Source organism: Aricia agestis, chromosome 3 (genome assembly GCF_905147365.1).
Source record: "Aricia agestis chromosome 3, ilAriAges1.1, whole genome shotgun sequence".
NCBI classification, from domain to species: Eukaryota; Metazoa; Arthropoda; class Insecta; order Lepidoptera; family Lycaenidae; genus Aricia; species Aricia agestis.
The window spans coordinates 20366521-20379565 of NC_056408.1; the positions used below are offsets into that span (position 1 = coordinate 20366521).

At 35.8% G+C, this 13045-nt stretch overlaps 1 protein-coding gene across 1 annotated transcript; it reads right to left on the minus strand.

The window, feature by feature from the left end:
• Window positions 1–4229: 4229 nt before the first annotated feature.
• LOC121740260 lies at window positions 4230–5692 on the minus strand. Its single transcript, XM_042132913.1, has 2 exons — window positions 4294–5692; window positions 4230–4256 (listed from the first exon to the last, which is right to left on the minus strand). The coding sequence occupies exon 1, from the start codon at window positions 5632–5634 to the stop codon at window positions 4309–4311; it is 1326 nt and encodes a 441-aa protein (XP_041988847.1). The 5' UTR covers window positions 5635–5692; the 3' UTR covers window positions 4230–4256; window positions 4294–4308.
• Between the last annotated feature and the right edge of the window lie 7353 nt (window positions 5693–13045).

A 13045-nucleotide genomic window follows, 5' to 3' on the forward strand; every position in this document is an offset into this window, starting at 1 on the left:
AGTGCCCATAGTTAGGCGTCTGGTAAGGATTCTTAATTGGTAATGGGCATTGTCCAAAAAAAAATCACATGTACTTTTTATTTTTTTTTTTCATTAAAATAGGGTATTTTAAGAATATAAATTAAATAATTTTGAAATTCGTTGGCTAGTTTTTTCTCAATAAATTTTTAAAGTTTCGCTCTGACGTCATCATCGGCCGCAATTGACCTCTGTAGTATGTTTTAAATTTCCTTTCAATCTTATTTATAATGGCTGGTTCGTCAAATACAAGTTCTCATTATGTGAAAGCTGATACGAGAAGCTTACCAAAAGTTCGAAACGTAATGTTGGTCGAATTTATTGCTAATTTAACGCCATTGAAGGTCAAACAAAGGTTAAACATATTTGTTTAAAAATATAAGTAACTAATGGGTATTTTTTTCGTTTATATACAGAAAAACGATCACTGACCTTATTCCTCGAAATGTTTTTGTAATTAACAAAATTAAAAAAAAATGGACAATCCCCATTTATAACGTATTCTACTACTGACTACTAACAACATCATCTCAGTCACGTTCAAAGGAATTTGAACGAAAAGTGCCTTTACATTTCTCAGAATACACTTTTTTTAGTTGATTGACTATAATTGTACCTATAACACAAGTCCTTCAGGTACTTACCACAGGTGACAGGGCCAAGCTGATGTGGTGTGAAGCGTCCATAGATATTATTATTATTATAATTACTCAATAACTTATATGAAGTCTTCTGCCGTGATAGCTTTCCTTTTAAATTCAGGATATTTCCTACTACCGTGAATTTTTTCACATTTCCTGAAGAAGCCGTTTAGCTGGTAGAAGGGGGGGACACTGGACTTTAACGATTTTTTCCACTTTAATTTTTTTTTTTTTTTTTTTTTTAACGGGCTTTGGCCCACCACACATTCCCACCACTGTATCTCCTGTGTCGCCAGGATCGACAGCGGCATCCAACCACGAAAACCCTTTGATATGATCTCAGGGAGCCCGAGGGACATGCTAAAGCTGTCTTGGGACCCGCAACGAAATTAATCAGAAGAAAATAGGAGGAGTAGGAAGAATTCCAGATTCCCTCCCCAATATAAAGCGGGAGACAGCACAAAGTTGCAGTGACCGAAAGTCAAAGAACTGAAGGGGAGAAGCACCACGGGAATTTAACGTTAATAATAATAGTGACTACTATGCTACAGCTAAATTAATTTATTGTGTTAGACTGTTGCCAATAGTAATTGTGACAAAAACGCTTGAAGGCACGGAAGTTCCTAGCGCTGTCCACGAGATCACCGTAGTATGCGACACCAAATGTGCAGAGTAGGTTGTTTAGCATTGTAGTTCTTTCGTCCTGCCAGAGACTGCACTCCCAGAGAACATGATGAGCTGTTTGTTCAAACATGTTGCCTTCGGTCGAGCACTCGCACATGGGTGATGCTACCAGATTAAATCCGTAGAGTTTGGCCTTAAAATTTCCATGACCGGTCAGGAATTGAGAAACGCAGTGATCAATATCCATCCAATGTTTGGATAGTCGTTCACGAATATTAGGGAAAAAATTATAAAGATGTCGCCCTTTGGTGGAACAGTCCCAACGCGTCTGCCATTCGGAGATTAGGCTTTGCAAAGAGTTTTCTAAAGGTTCAAACAATCTTGCTATTTTATTTTTATCGCGAGCGCTTAAAAAGAACGGGTTGTCAATGTTTTTGTTATGATAGTACATTGTCGCACGACGCTGAATCTCAAGGTCAACGGGTAAAACTCCGGCTAACACGGGCAAGGCTTCGGTGCTTGTGGTTCTGTAAGCTTTGCACAAGAATATAAGAGCAAGACGTTGGCTTTGTAGCAACTTGCGACGAGCCGCGCCGATAGTTGCTCTGTCGGCCCACACGGGGGCCCCGTAGCAAATGCTACCAAGGTAAGTAGCAGTGTAAATTAATTTTAGGGTTTTGAATGAAAGGCCCCATGTCGAAGTAGATATTTTGGTAAAGGAGTAAAAGTTGCGTTTCGCTTTCTCACCGGTTTGAATTATATGTTCTAAAAATGTAAATTTATTTTCTAAGTAAAAACCAAGATAACAGAGCGACTGTTTGCGTTTAACGTTAATATTGTCAAGTTTAATGCTAGGGGAAGATATAAGGGAACCTTTTAAAAGAATTTGGTAAGTTTTTTGCGCGGCGAATTTCAGACGATTACGCTTACCCCAGTCAGATATTAAATTAAGACTACTGTTGGCTTTAGACTCAATTTCGGAACGCGAGTTTGCTTGAACGATAAGAAACCCGTCATCGGCGTAACCAACTAGTATACAAAGCGGTGGAAGTGGAAGACTTAACAAATCGTCGAATCCGATGTTCCATAATTTAGGCGAAATTACCGATCCTTGAGGGCAGCCGCACGTTAAATCTTTGACATGTGTACAATGTCCTAGACGAAGCTTAGTTTGACCGTTAGAAAAGTAAGAATGTATTATAGAATAAATATTGCAGTAACACCCTCGATTTTTTAGTTTTAATAGCACCATCGGCCACCAGGCATGGTCGAAGGCCCCGGAAATATCTAATGAAATAGCGACCACGTATTTAGTTTCCGACAAATTAACTATTTTTCTTACTTCTAACGCCGCGTCCACAGTCGATTTCCCGGCGGTGAAACCGAACTGGTGGCTATGGAATTTAGGGCCACCGGGTAGCAGGCGAGGTACGATGAGACGTTCTAGTAATTTACCTAAGCAAGGCAGTAACGTTATCGGACGGTAAGATTTTGGGTCGTCAGGAGGTTTGTTTCCCGCTTTAGGTATTAATTTTATGCAACCGGAACGCCAAATTTTTGGAAATATACCTTCTGCGATACATCTGTTGTAAAAATATAGAATCGATGAATTGGCCGCTAAACACGCTTGCTTTATCATAATATTCGATATTTTATCCTCGCCCGCAGATTTTTTTATAGGCAAAAGGTTTACTATTTTAATAAACTCCTCCGGGGTTGGTACATCTGAGACCGGTGTATGAATGGGGTCTAACATTCTACTCCTAATGTCGCGATGGTGTTCATCATCCAAGGAGGGCTCGTCGTCTGGAATGAGAACGTTTAGATATGCCTTCGCCGTTTCCTCTAAACTACAAGTGTAAGAGTTGTTAATTTTAATATTTGAGAAAAAGTTTGGCTCATTACTACTACTGGGTTTAAGCTCGTGATATAAAGAGGACCAGGGACCCTCTTTATCCAGTCTATTCGCGGCATTCTTCAGCATATTATTTTTCGCTAATGTAACGGCAGCGCGATAACGTGACCTTGAAATGCGTAGGTTATTTAAACTAATTATGTAATTATCATCCGAACGGTCGTGGCCAGATTTACGAAGATTATTAATTTTGCGCCTGGCCCTTCTAAATTCCCGACGAAGATTAAGAAGATTACTGTTCCACCATTTACAGTTGTGATCTTTTTTAAGAGGTCTACGACCCAAGGCTACATCGGCACAGTAAACAAATGTGTTTGACATAATTTCCGCGCACTCATTGACGTTTAAATCCGGCCGAGTGAAGTCTCCGGCATGAGCGGTAATGAGGGAGCGGAATAATTTCCAATCGCCGTTCTTAACATTGTATTTATAGTCATTAGAATTGACTACGGTATCACTCGGGACCGCACGAGAAAACTCGTACACCAGTAAGCGGTGATCACTACATGACGCATCGGGAAGGACACGCCAATTCCTAATCTGTTCTGGACGTACGCGCTAGATAGCGTGACGTCAATCGACGATTCGCCCGTTGGGCTACTATAGGTAGGTGGTGCATCGGGGGTGTTGTGAATATGGAGGTTAAACTCCGCAATAAAGTCTTCTACAGCGGTACGTCGGTCGCGGTCAGTGTACCTAAGCTGGCCGTGCCATAAGGGCGAGGATGCATTGACGTCGGCGCCAATAATAATTTTATTACCCGCGAGAGATTGTAATACGCGGCGAAGTTGATGTAAATGTGGACTTACGGAGTCCGAGTACTGAAAATAGCAGCTTACAACGTAAAATCTAAACTGAGAAGACGAGACCTCGGCTACCGCACAGTGCGACGTCGAAAGGTTAGTTAAGGCCGTGACTGAAAATCTAGACTGAGGTGTGTAAATACCCGCGCGAGCTAGGTTATTAATTTGTACTATCTTCGACCGTAGCGACGCGAGTTGATATTGCTCCTGTACGAGCACCAAGTCTAAATTGTAATCGGAAACCAACTTTTCTAATTCTATCGTTGCGTGCTTATTATTGTGGAGGTTTAACTGTCCTATATTTAAACTATCCATACCGAGTCGTTAAAATAAGTTGCTCCATTTTAGACTTATACGTAGGACAATCTGGGGAGCCTGTGGGGTGGTCGGTCGGTTTTTTATATCGCAAACAACTACCGCAAACCGGCTTAAAGTCGTCTTTATCTTTTTTTGGGCAGCTATCCGAGCTATGACCTTCAGCGCAATGTTTACAGCATGGCTTTGTGTCACGACAGAATTTAGCGGTGTGCCCATACTGTTGACAGTTAGCGCAGCGCACGAGTTCGACGTCATCTACAAAGCGACACATCGCCCAGTCGATAAAAAGTTTTTCTTTTGTTTCGATGAGGTGTTGACGCACTTTAGGGTCTAGTTCGATACCTATCCATTTGCGGTTATTGTATTCTTTGTTTAAAATACGACGTCTTACTATTTTTGTCGAACTCATGAATTGATCTTGTGTCACATTAATTTCGCCGTTTACGTTTTGGTTGTACAGGGATAATAGAAAATTATCGTCTGTAATGTGTTGTGGAACATCTTTGATGAGGATGCGCGGGCTACGCCCCTTGGGTGTCTCGAGACGGAGGCCGGCAGATTTTAGCGCTTCGACTGACTTTAATTTTTTAACTTGCGACTCGCTCGTGAGGCGCAGAAGCACGCCCGAATTAGCTGTTTTCTTAACGCCGTGAAATTGAAAACCGTCGGCCGGGTTTATGACCTTCATCAAAGCCTGCTTGGTCTCAGTTGCCGATTTTAATTCCGCCGATTTTTCTTGCGTGGGGTAGGCTATAACACATGGGAGTGGTTTACGTGTCTCGACGGGGGGAACCGATTTCGCGAGTTTCAGTTTGAGGGCCTCGGAATAAGAGACCGGAGTCGCCGCGGGGGCCGGTTTCACGACCTGATTAAGTTTAACGGATAGTAAATCTCGCTCCAAATTCGCGACTTTGGTTTCAAGTGACGAGTTTTTAATGGCAAGAAGAGAAACTATGGTTGTCAGTTTTTGTGTTAAGTTCATTATATCGGATTTATTGGCAAAGTTATTGCGCCTCGAGACAGTGTCGTTAGCGAATTCGTTAATTTTTCCCAAGTAGGAGGACGCTTCACGGACTAACTCGCAGTAATTAAACGAATCATCGACTGCGCTGCTAGTGTCTAATAATGAAATTACCGGGGACTGCGGTTCGTCCCTTATGGGTTGGTGACGTTTTTCGACTGGTGACACGGATGAAGGCGATAGTTGGGACAGCAAACGTTTGCCGGTTGAAGTTGGCGGGGAACGAGGTATGCCGTCCCTTCTTTCAAATGGGTTGGTATTTTTATCTGGCGGCATGTTATTATGGCTAGACATTATGTCTTGTTTTCAAAGTTAACAACAACAATAACACTATTTATGACTAGCTGATCGCAAGGCCGGGCGCCCGGCGCAGCGCGCGCGGTACCGACGATACAATATTTTTACCTACCTACAATTCCTTACTGTTAAAAATGAACAAAGGAAATTACTTACCGAGTTTAAATCCAATAAAATACGGGCAAATGTGTTCAAAAACTTACAGTAAACGTAGATTACACCGTTACCTAGCTTTTTACACACACTCAGCACGCAGTTAACGATTTTAACCACCGAAAACGATTTTAATTCCCGGAGCGCACGTCAGACGATGTTAACCGTACCGAGTTCGCGGAGGGAGGGGGGGGGGGGATTTTCCACTTTAAAGCTTCATATTTCAAAAATGGATGCCTAAATCGCGAAATGATTTTTAAATACTCGTAATATTTAAAAAAAACCTATCCAACGACACCCCACACGGTGGGGTGGACACGAAATAAAAAAATCATCCCCGCTTTGTGTGTACCTACCATAAAAAAAGTTTTATATACTTATACTTACCATTTTGTCGGCATCATTAATCCATGCCGAATTACGGCTTTGTAAGCCCTATAATATAGTCATAGCAAAACCGCAACCGCAAACTATATAAGTTTCGTTTATCGTACAGCTGAATCATACATTTTTGATAAAAGTATCCTACGTCCTATCCCAGGACTCAAAGTATCAGCAGTTTGGGCGTGATGAGGTACCGGACAGACAGACAGACAGACACTTTCGCAATTATAAATTATAATATTATTATGGATTCGAGTATAAGTAAGGTTATCAATACATAAACAAAACAAGGTTTGTCGATAAGCAACATCAAAACATTGGACATAATATGTTTTGATGTTGCTTATCGACAAACAGTGACCATATTATTATATTCTTATCAAAGCGGGAAATCTAGGTAGTCGCACTAAAAAAACCCAAAATGTCATCTCTAAGGACGTAGAATTCTACCTAAAAAGACGGTTTAGTTACAATCTATTAGAAGATTGCAAATCTATTAGAAGTTTGCCATTAAGACAACATCGACTTCGTAGGACACCCGACGGCCGACACGGGAACGAGTAAAGAAAAGTGTTCCTGGCAAAAGATTTCGCTGAACGGCCTCGACCTATCGATTATTACTTTTTAACAAAACAATTAAACTGACTTCCAAGGTAAAAACAATATTCTTAAAAATATGATCTAAAAAGTATGAAATAATTCTTATTCTTCATAGCGCCTTTTTCGAAATTCGACTAAACCTCAACTAATTCTGTTGCGCTACTGAAGAATAAGAATTATTTCATACTTTTTAGATCATATTTTTAAGAATATTGTTTTTACCTTGGAAGTCGGTTTAAATTTTTTCTAAAAAAGTAATAATTTTACTATTTTTAGTTATCTACAAGACAAGGCTTCATACGTATCTCATAATCAGATCACCACTTTTGTGAACATGGTACCAAATTCGAGCTAAACCACATAAGAGCTAAACCCTAGACAACACAAAAATAATTTTGAAAATCGGACCATAAACGGCTGAGTAATCGTTGAACATAGAAAAAAAAGATACATACAGCCGAACGTATTACCTCCTCCTTTTTGGAAGTCGGTCAAAAACGGCCTAAGCGACTCTATAAATATATTACATGATTATTCTTGCTTGATAGCGAAAAGTGGGGCATTTTGCGTCTTGTGGGGGACAGCGGGACAAACGCACAGTGGATCGAATCGACAATTTCGGGGACATAGGGACCAATTTTTGTTTTTCAAATTTTTTTTTGTGCCAATGGATAGAGCTAATTAATCTTAACAAATGTTGTTCTTTGAAATTTTTTCTTAGGGTTATTATTTAAGTAGAAAAAAACATATTTTTAAATTTCTTGTATGGAAAAAAATATATAATCCCAAATTTTTGTCAAGTCCTGATAGATCCCGCGCTCAAACCTTTTTTTTTATATATTTTGGCTACATTGCTAGTATTATGTACCATAAATGTGTGCCTAAAGTTGCCACTCTGCCAGAAATAGCCGAAGAAAATTACAAAAGATTTAATTAGTAACTAATGACTTCTTAAAATTCCTTAAACTATTCTAGGCATATTTCATGCAAAATAATTATTATGCTAGTAAAACAATACTTATAATTACTTAAAATTAGAAAAAAAAAGAAAAATCGATTCCATGTAAATATTGTGATCGGTCATTAACTTCAAGTAACTAATCCGTTTGACAATAGTAAATAATCTTTTGTATTGTGTATTTTCTAACAATCGCTTAATGACAATGAACAGAACAACATTCAAAATAAATAGCTTAAGTAGCCTTGCATAAGGGCTTTTAATTATACCCTCATTAGCTATTATTAGTGTGGCATGGAATATAATACTATCTCGTTTTGTTTTGCTAATAGCGTAGTGTTTTAAAAATTTGCGAAGGAATTAAAAAAAAATCCAATTTTTGATACTTAAATTTTATTATTAAGTATCGAAAAAAACATAAAAAAATAGCATTAATATGGTTTTTTAACAATAAAGATTACAAATAATAATATTTTCTCCATTTAAGCGGTACATACATATTCCCTATTAATAATAAAATTGAAAAATAAAAAATAGTGAGTATACATAAAAATTACGATACCATACATACTATAATAAAAGTAATAAAATTATTTCTAAATAAATATTGCATTTAATTTACAAAACTCAAAAAGCTTGCTCACTATCAGAATGATTATCCTGTAATTCATTAACGTCAATGAACTCTATCTCAGATTCTGTCGGCAAATTTAACAGAAGCTCTTTAGCCCGTGAAGAGAGAGCTATTTTGTTATGCTTTGATAGTCTTGGTCTAAAACTTGTGATATTTGGATCTGATGATATTAAAAGATTATGTAAAATATCCTCATTTGTGGCTTTTCTACTTAATTTTCTGGAATAACTCTCTCTGAATTTCCGGAAATCTTTGTTACGAGCTTCTGCTGCTTCTTCTGACAGATTGCCGATAGGTATGGTAGCAAAATGCTGGATAATATCAGCGCCATGTATAAGCAGCTTATGTAAACTAGAAGGCATATAATACCAGGGATATAAATTTATGTAGAGTTCTGCAGTCTCTCTACAGAATAAGGAGAATTTAGAAAGGTTGACGCACTCTCCAGATGCTACAGTCTGGAGTATTACATGTAACCTTTCTATTAATTCCTTGCTTATACCAGTAATACGGGCTGCAGTGTCTGCGTCCCTGAAAAATCTTCGGGCAGTATTGCCATCATTAGTTGTTCCCTCTCCTTGTTTCACCTGGTCTATTAGTAATCCGCAATCTTCTCTAAATGCTCGCTGAATTTCGAACTTTCTAAGCTTAATTTTTTGTTGATCTTCGCCCCTGCCACTCCATTTTTTAAAATCCATACGATAGGCTGCATAAGAAAAATGGGACATTTTTTTTTTTTTTTTTTTTTTTAATTTATTTATTTAAAGTCGCTTTAAACATCGAAGGTCATTAGCGACTACAAGTAATAACAATAATACATTAAATTACAGAATAATATTCGGTTAACCTTAGAAATTTTAAAGTGTTTTCCCAATCTAACAAACAATCTTTTAATGTACTTTGAAGTTTTACACTACTTCTTTCTGGATTGAACATAGGACAATCAATAAGAAAATGTTTTACGGTCAATTCACAATCACATCTTGTGCATTTGCTCTTAGGGGTTTTAGTAATTAGGTGAATGTGTGTAGCATTACAATGTCCTATTCTTAGTCTATTTATTACCATTTCATCTCTTCTTTTGTTAAATTTATAGGTACATTTTTCGAAGATTGATTTTCTTATTTCATATAAATAACTCTTATTATTTGTAACCCAATAGCTGTTCCATAGTTTTTTAATATTTAACCGAAAAAATTTTTTAAGATCAGAAACATTAGAAGTTAACAAACTACACTGATTTAATTTCGTAGCCTCCTTAGCTTGAGCGTCTGCTTTTTCGTTCCCCGGAATGCCCTGGTGACTAGGAATCCAAATAATTTCTATAGAAAAGTTATTACTTATTAGATTTATTAGGTTTTCTTTTATAGTATTAATTAAGGGATCAATATTTTTATTATTTAATAATGCAGTTAAACACGATAGTGAATCAGAAAATATTACATAATTTCTTGAAACAGTAGGAGTAATTCTAATAATCTCCAAACATTTTAGGATAGCTATGGCCTCACAAGTTAATATAGAAGTATAATCAGGTAGTCTATATTTATAATTACAATTTTCTGAAACGACTGCACAGCCTGTTCTGTTATTAAAAATAGATCCATCAGTATAAAACATTGTATAATCTGAATATTTCTCCGTCAGTTCATAATAATAGTTCCTATAAATATAATCTGGAGTAGATTCACGAGGGTATATTTCAGCTAGATCTACATTTATTTTAAGTACATTTTTGTCCCAAGGTGGTACCTTAAAAGGAAAATGACGTGTAAATAATGGAGGTAAGTCTAATTTAATTTCGTGTAAATAGTTTTTGACCCTTAGTCTTAGGGGAACAGCAAGAGAAGGCCGTAAACTAAATTCTATGTCTGATAATAAAGCAGATTTTAAAAAGAGAGAATCTATATTATTGACAACATGCTTGGCTGCATATGTTAGGCACAGTTCCTTCCTTCTATAAGATAAAGGCATTTCGTTACACTCAACGAGAATACTATTAACAGGACTAGTACGAAAGGCTCCTAAACTTAATCTCAAACACGTATTATGAATACTATCTAAAATTTTTAAAATATTATTTGATGCTGAGTCATATAAAACTGAACCGTAATCAATCTTTTGCATAATTAAAGCTTTGTACGTATTTTTTATACACTTACTGTCAGATCCCCAATTATTTGATGATAAAATTTTTATAATATTCATTCTGTTAAAACATTCGGACTTAAGTTTTTTTATGTGTGATACCCAATTTAATCGAGAATCGAAGGTAAGACCTAAAATTTTTATTTCATTTACTTCATTAATTTTACAGTTGTTAATGAATAGGTTAACATTTTCCTTATTTTTATTTTTTGACATTACCATTAGTTCTGTTTTGGTTTCAGAAAACTTAAAGCCCGTTTCTAGACTCCATTTACTCAAATTATTTAAAGTCTCTTGTAGTATTTTTTCAACGAGTTTTAGGTTTTTTCCAGTACATAAAATTGTTAAGTCGTCTGCAAATAAATATCCTTTAACGGGTCGTTTTATAACTTCCAAGACATTATTAATTGACAACAAAAATAAAATTACACTCAAAACAGAACCCTGTGGAAGTCCATTTTCAGTGCAGAGGGGCTCAGAAAGGACATCATTTATTTTAACCCTTATAAACCTATCTGACAAAAAATTTATAACAAAAGCTAAAACGTTACCTTTTAAATTTAACTGTTGTAAAAGCAATATTACTCTGTGTTTCCAAACCATTTCGTAAGCCTTCTCCAAATCTAGGGCAATTAGTACTACTTTATTCTTATTTGCAAACGACCTAAGGATATCTTCTTCTAAAAGGCTCAGATGATCTAGGGTTGATTTAAGTTGTCTGAAACCAAACTGAAAAGATGACAAAAATTGATTACGTTCTAAGTACCATCTGATCCTATTACTAACAATTTTTTCCAAAATTTTACAAAGGTTACATGTGAGTGAAATCGGTCTGTAACTCGATGTAGTAGTAGCTAATTTACCGGGTTTTAAGATGGGTATTACAATAGCTTCTCTCCATAAATCAGGAAAAACCTGGTTAACCCAAATGTAATTGTAAATGTCTAAAAGTCTTTCAAGAGCCAATAATGGAAGTTTTTTAATCATAACATTTGATATTTTATCAGGACCAGGGCTGGAATTTCCTAATTTTTGAATAACGAGCTTAAGTTCCTCTAAGGTAATTTTATTGTTAATAGTATTTTCATTATTTAGCTTATCAAAACCTGAACAGCTATCTTCTTTTTCTTTTTTATAACATAAAAACTCTTGTCTATAATTGTTTGAGCTTGAATTTGCAGCAAAAGCTCTAACCAATAACTCTGAATTAAGTTTAGGATTACCACAAAGCTTTCCTTCGTTATTTTTTAAAATTATTTCTGTTTTATTCTTCTTTTTACCATTTATAGAATTAATTCTCTGCCACACAGTTCCTATCTGTGTTTGACTATTTATTGATGAAAAAAATTTTTGCCAATTAACTTTTATACTTTCTTTGAAAATTCTTCTAGTCTTAGATCTTACTTTACGATATTCTATCTTCAATATTTCTTCCCTACGTTTATCCTCTTCATTATATTCTTCCAAAATTTGTTTATTTAAATTAACTTTTTTTATTTTTATATATTTTCTGTAAGCTCTTTTTGTATCTTTCAGTAACTTAGAACACTCATCGTTCCACCATGGTACCTGATTATTTCTTAGCTTACCACTTGTCCTAGGTATGTTTAATTCAGCGGAGTTAAAAATGATGTCGTTGAATTCCTTTAAAGTTTTATTGATGCAAACACATGACGTAATATTTAATTTTTCTAATTGTTTTATATGGTTTTCGATGTCATCATGGAATTTTAACCAATTAGCGTTTGAATATTTCCAATGCTTAGAACCTAATGCACGATCAGGATTTAATTCAACTTCTGCAGATATAACAATAGGATAATGGTCACTGTCATAAAGGTAGTCCAATGCATTCCAATCAAAATAAGTTGATATATTTTGAGAAGCAAAAGATAAATCAATATTACTTGTGTGGCCATTACTAGAATTAAAATGTGTGGGTTGGTTTTTATTTAAAAGGATCAAAGTATCACTTAAATCTAACCATTCTGCTATTATTTTTCCTCTTTGATCGCAACGATTAGAGCCCCAATAAAAATGGTGTCCATTGAAGTCACCTAATAGAAGAAAAGGTGTTGGAAGCTGATTAAGTAAATTGTCCAATACTAGATGGTTAATAGAACAGCTATTAGGTATGTACACGTTACAAATAGTAATCTCTAAAGGGAATTTTATTCTTATCACTACAACTTCGAGGCAGCTATTAATACAAATAACTTCAGGTAACAAATGGGGCTTAACATATGTGGCTACACCACCACTAGCAATACTGCTGTTATTTCGGTTTTTATAGAAACATTCATAATTTTTTAATTTAGCAAAATAATTATTTTTAAAATTAGTTTCTTGTATGCAAAAGCATAAAGGATCGACATCATTCAAAAGTAGTTTTATGCTTTCAAATCTTACATGAAAACCATTTACATTCCACTGCAAAATTCGCATTATGTTTATAAGCTTACCAATATATGTATATGGAATTATGTATTTTAATATTACAACTTATATAAATAATATATACCAAAAGGAAA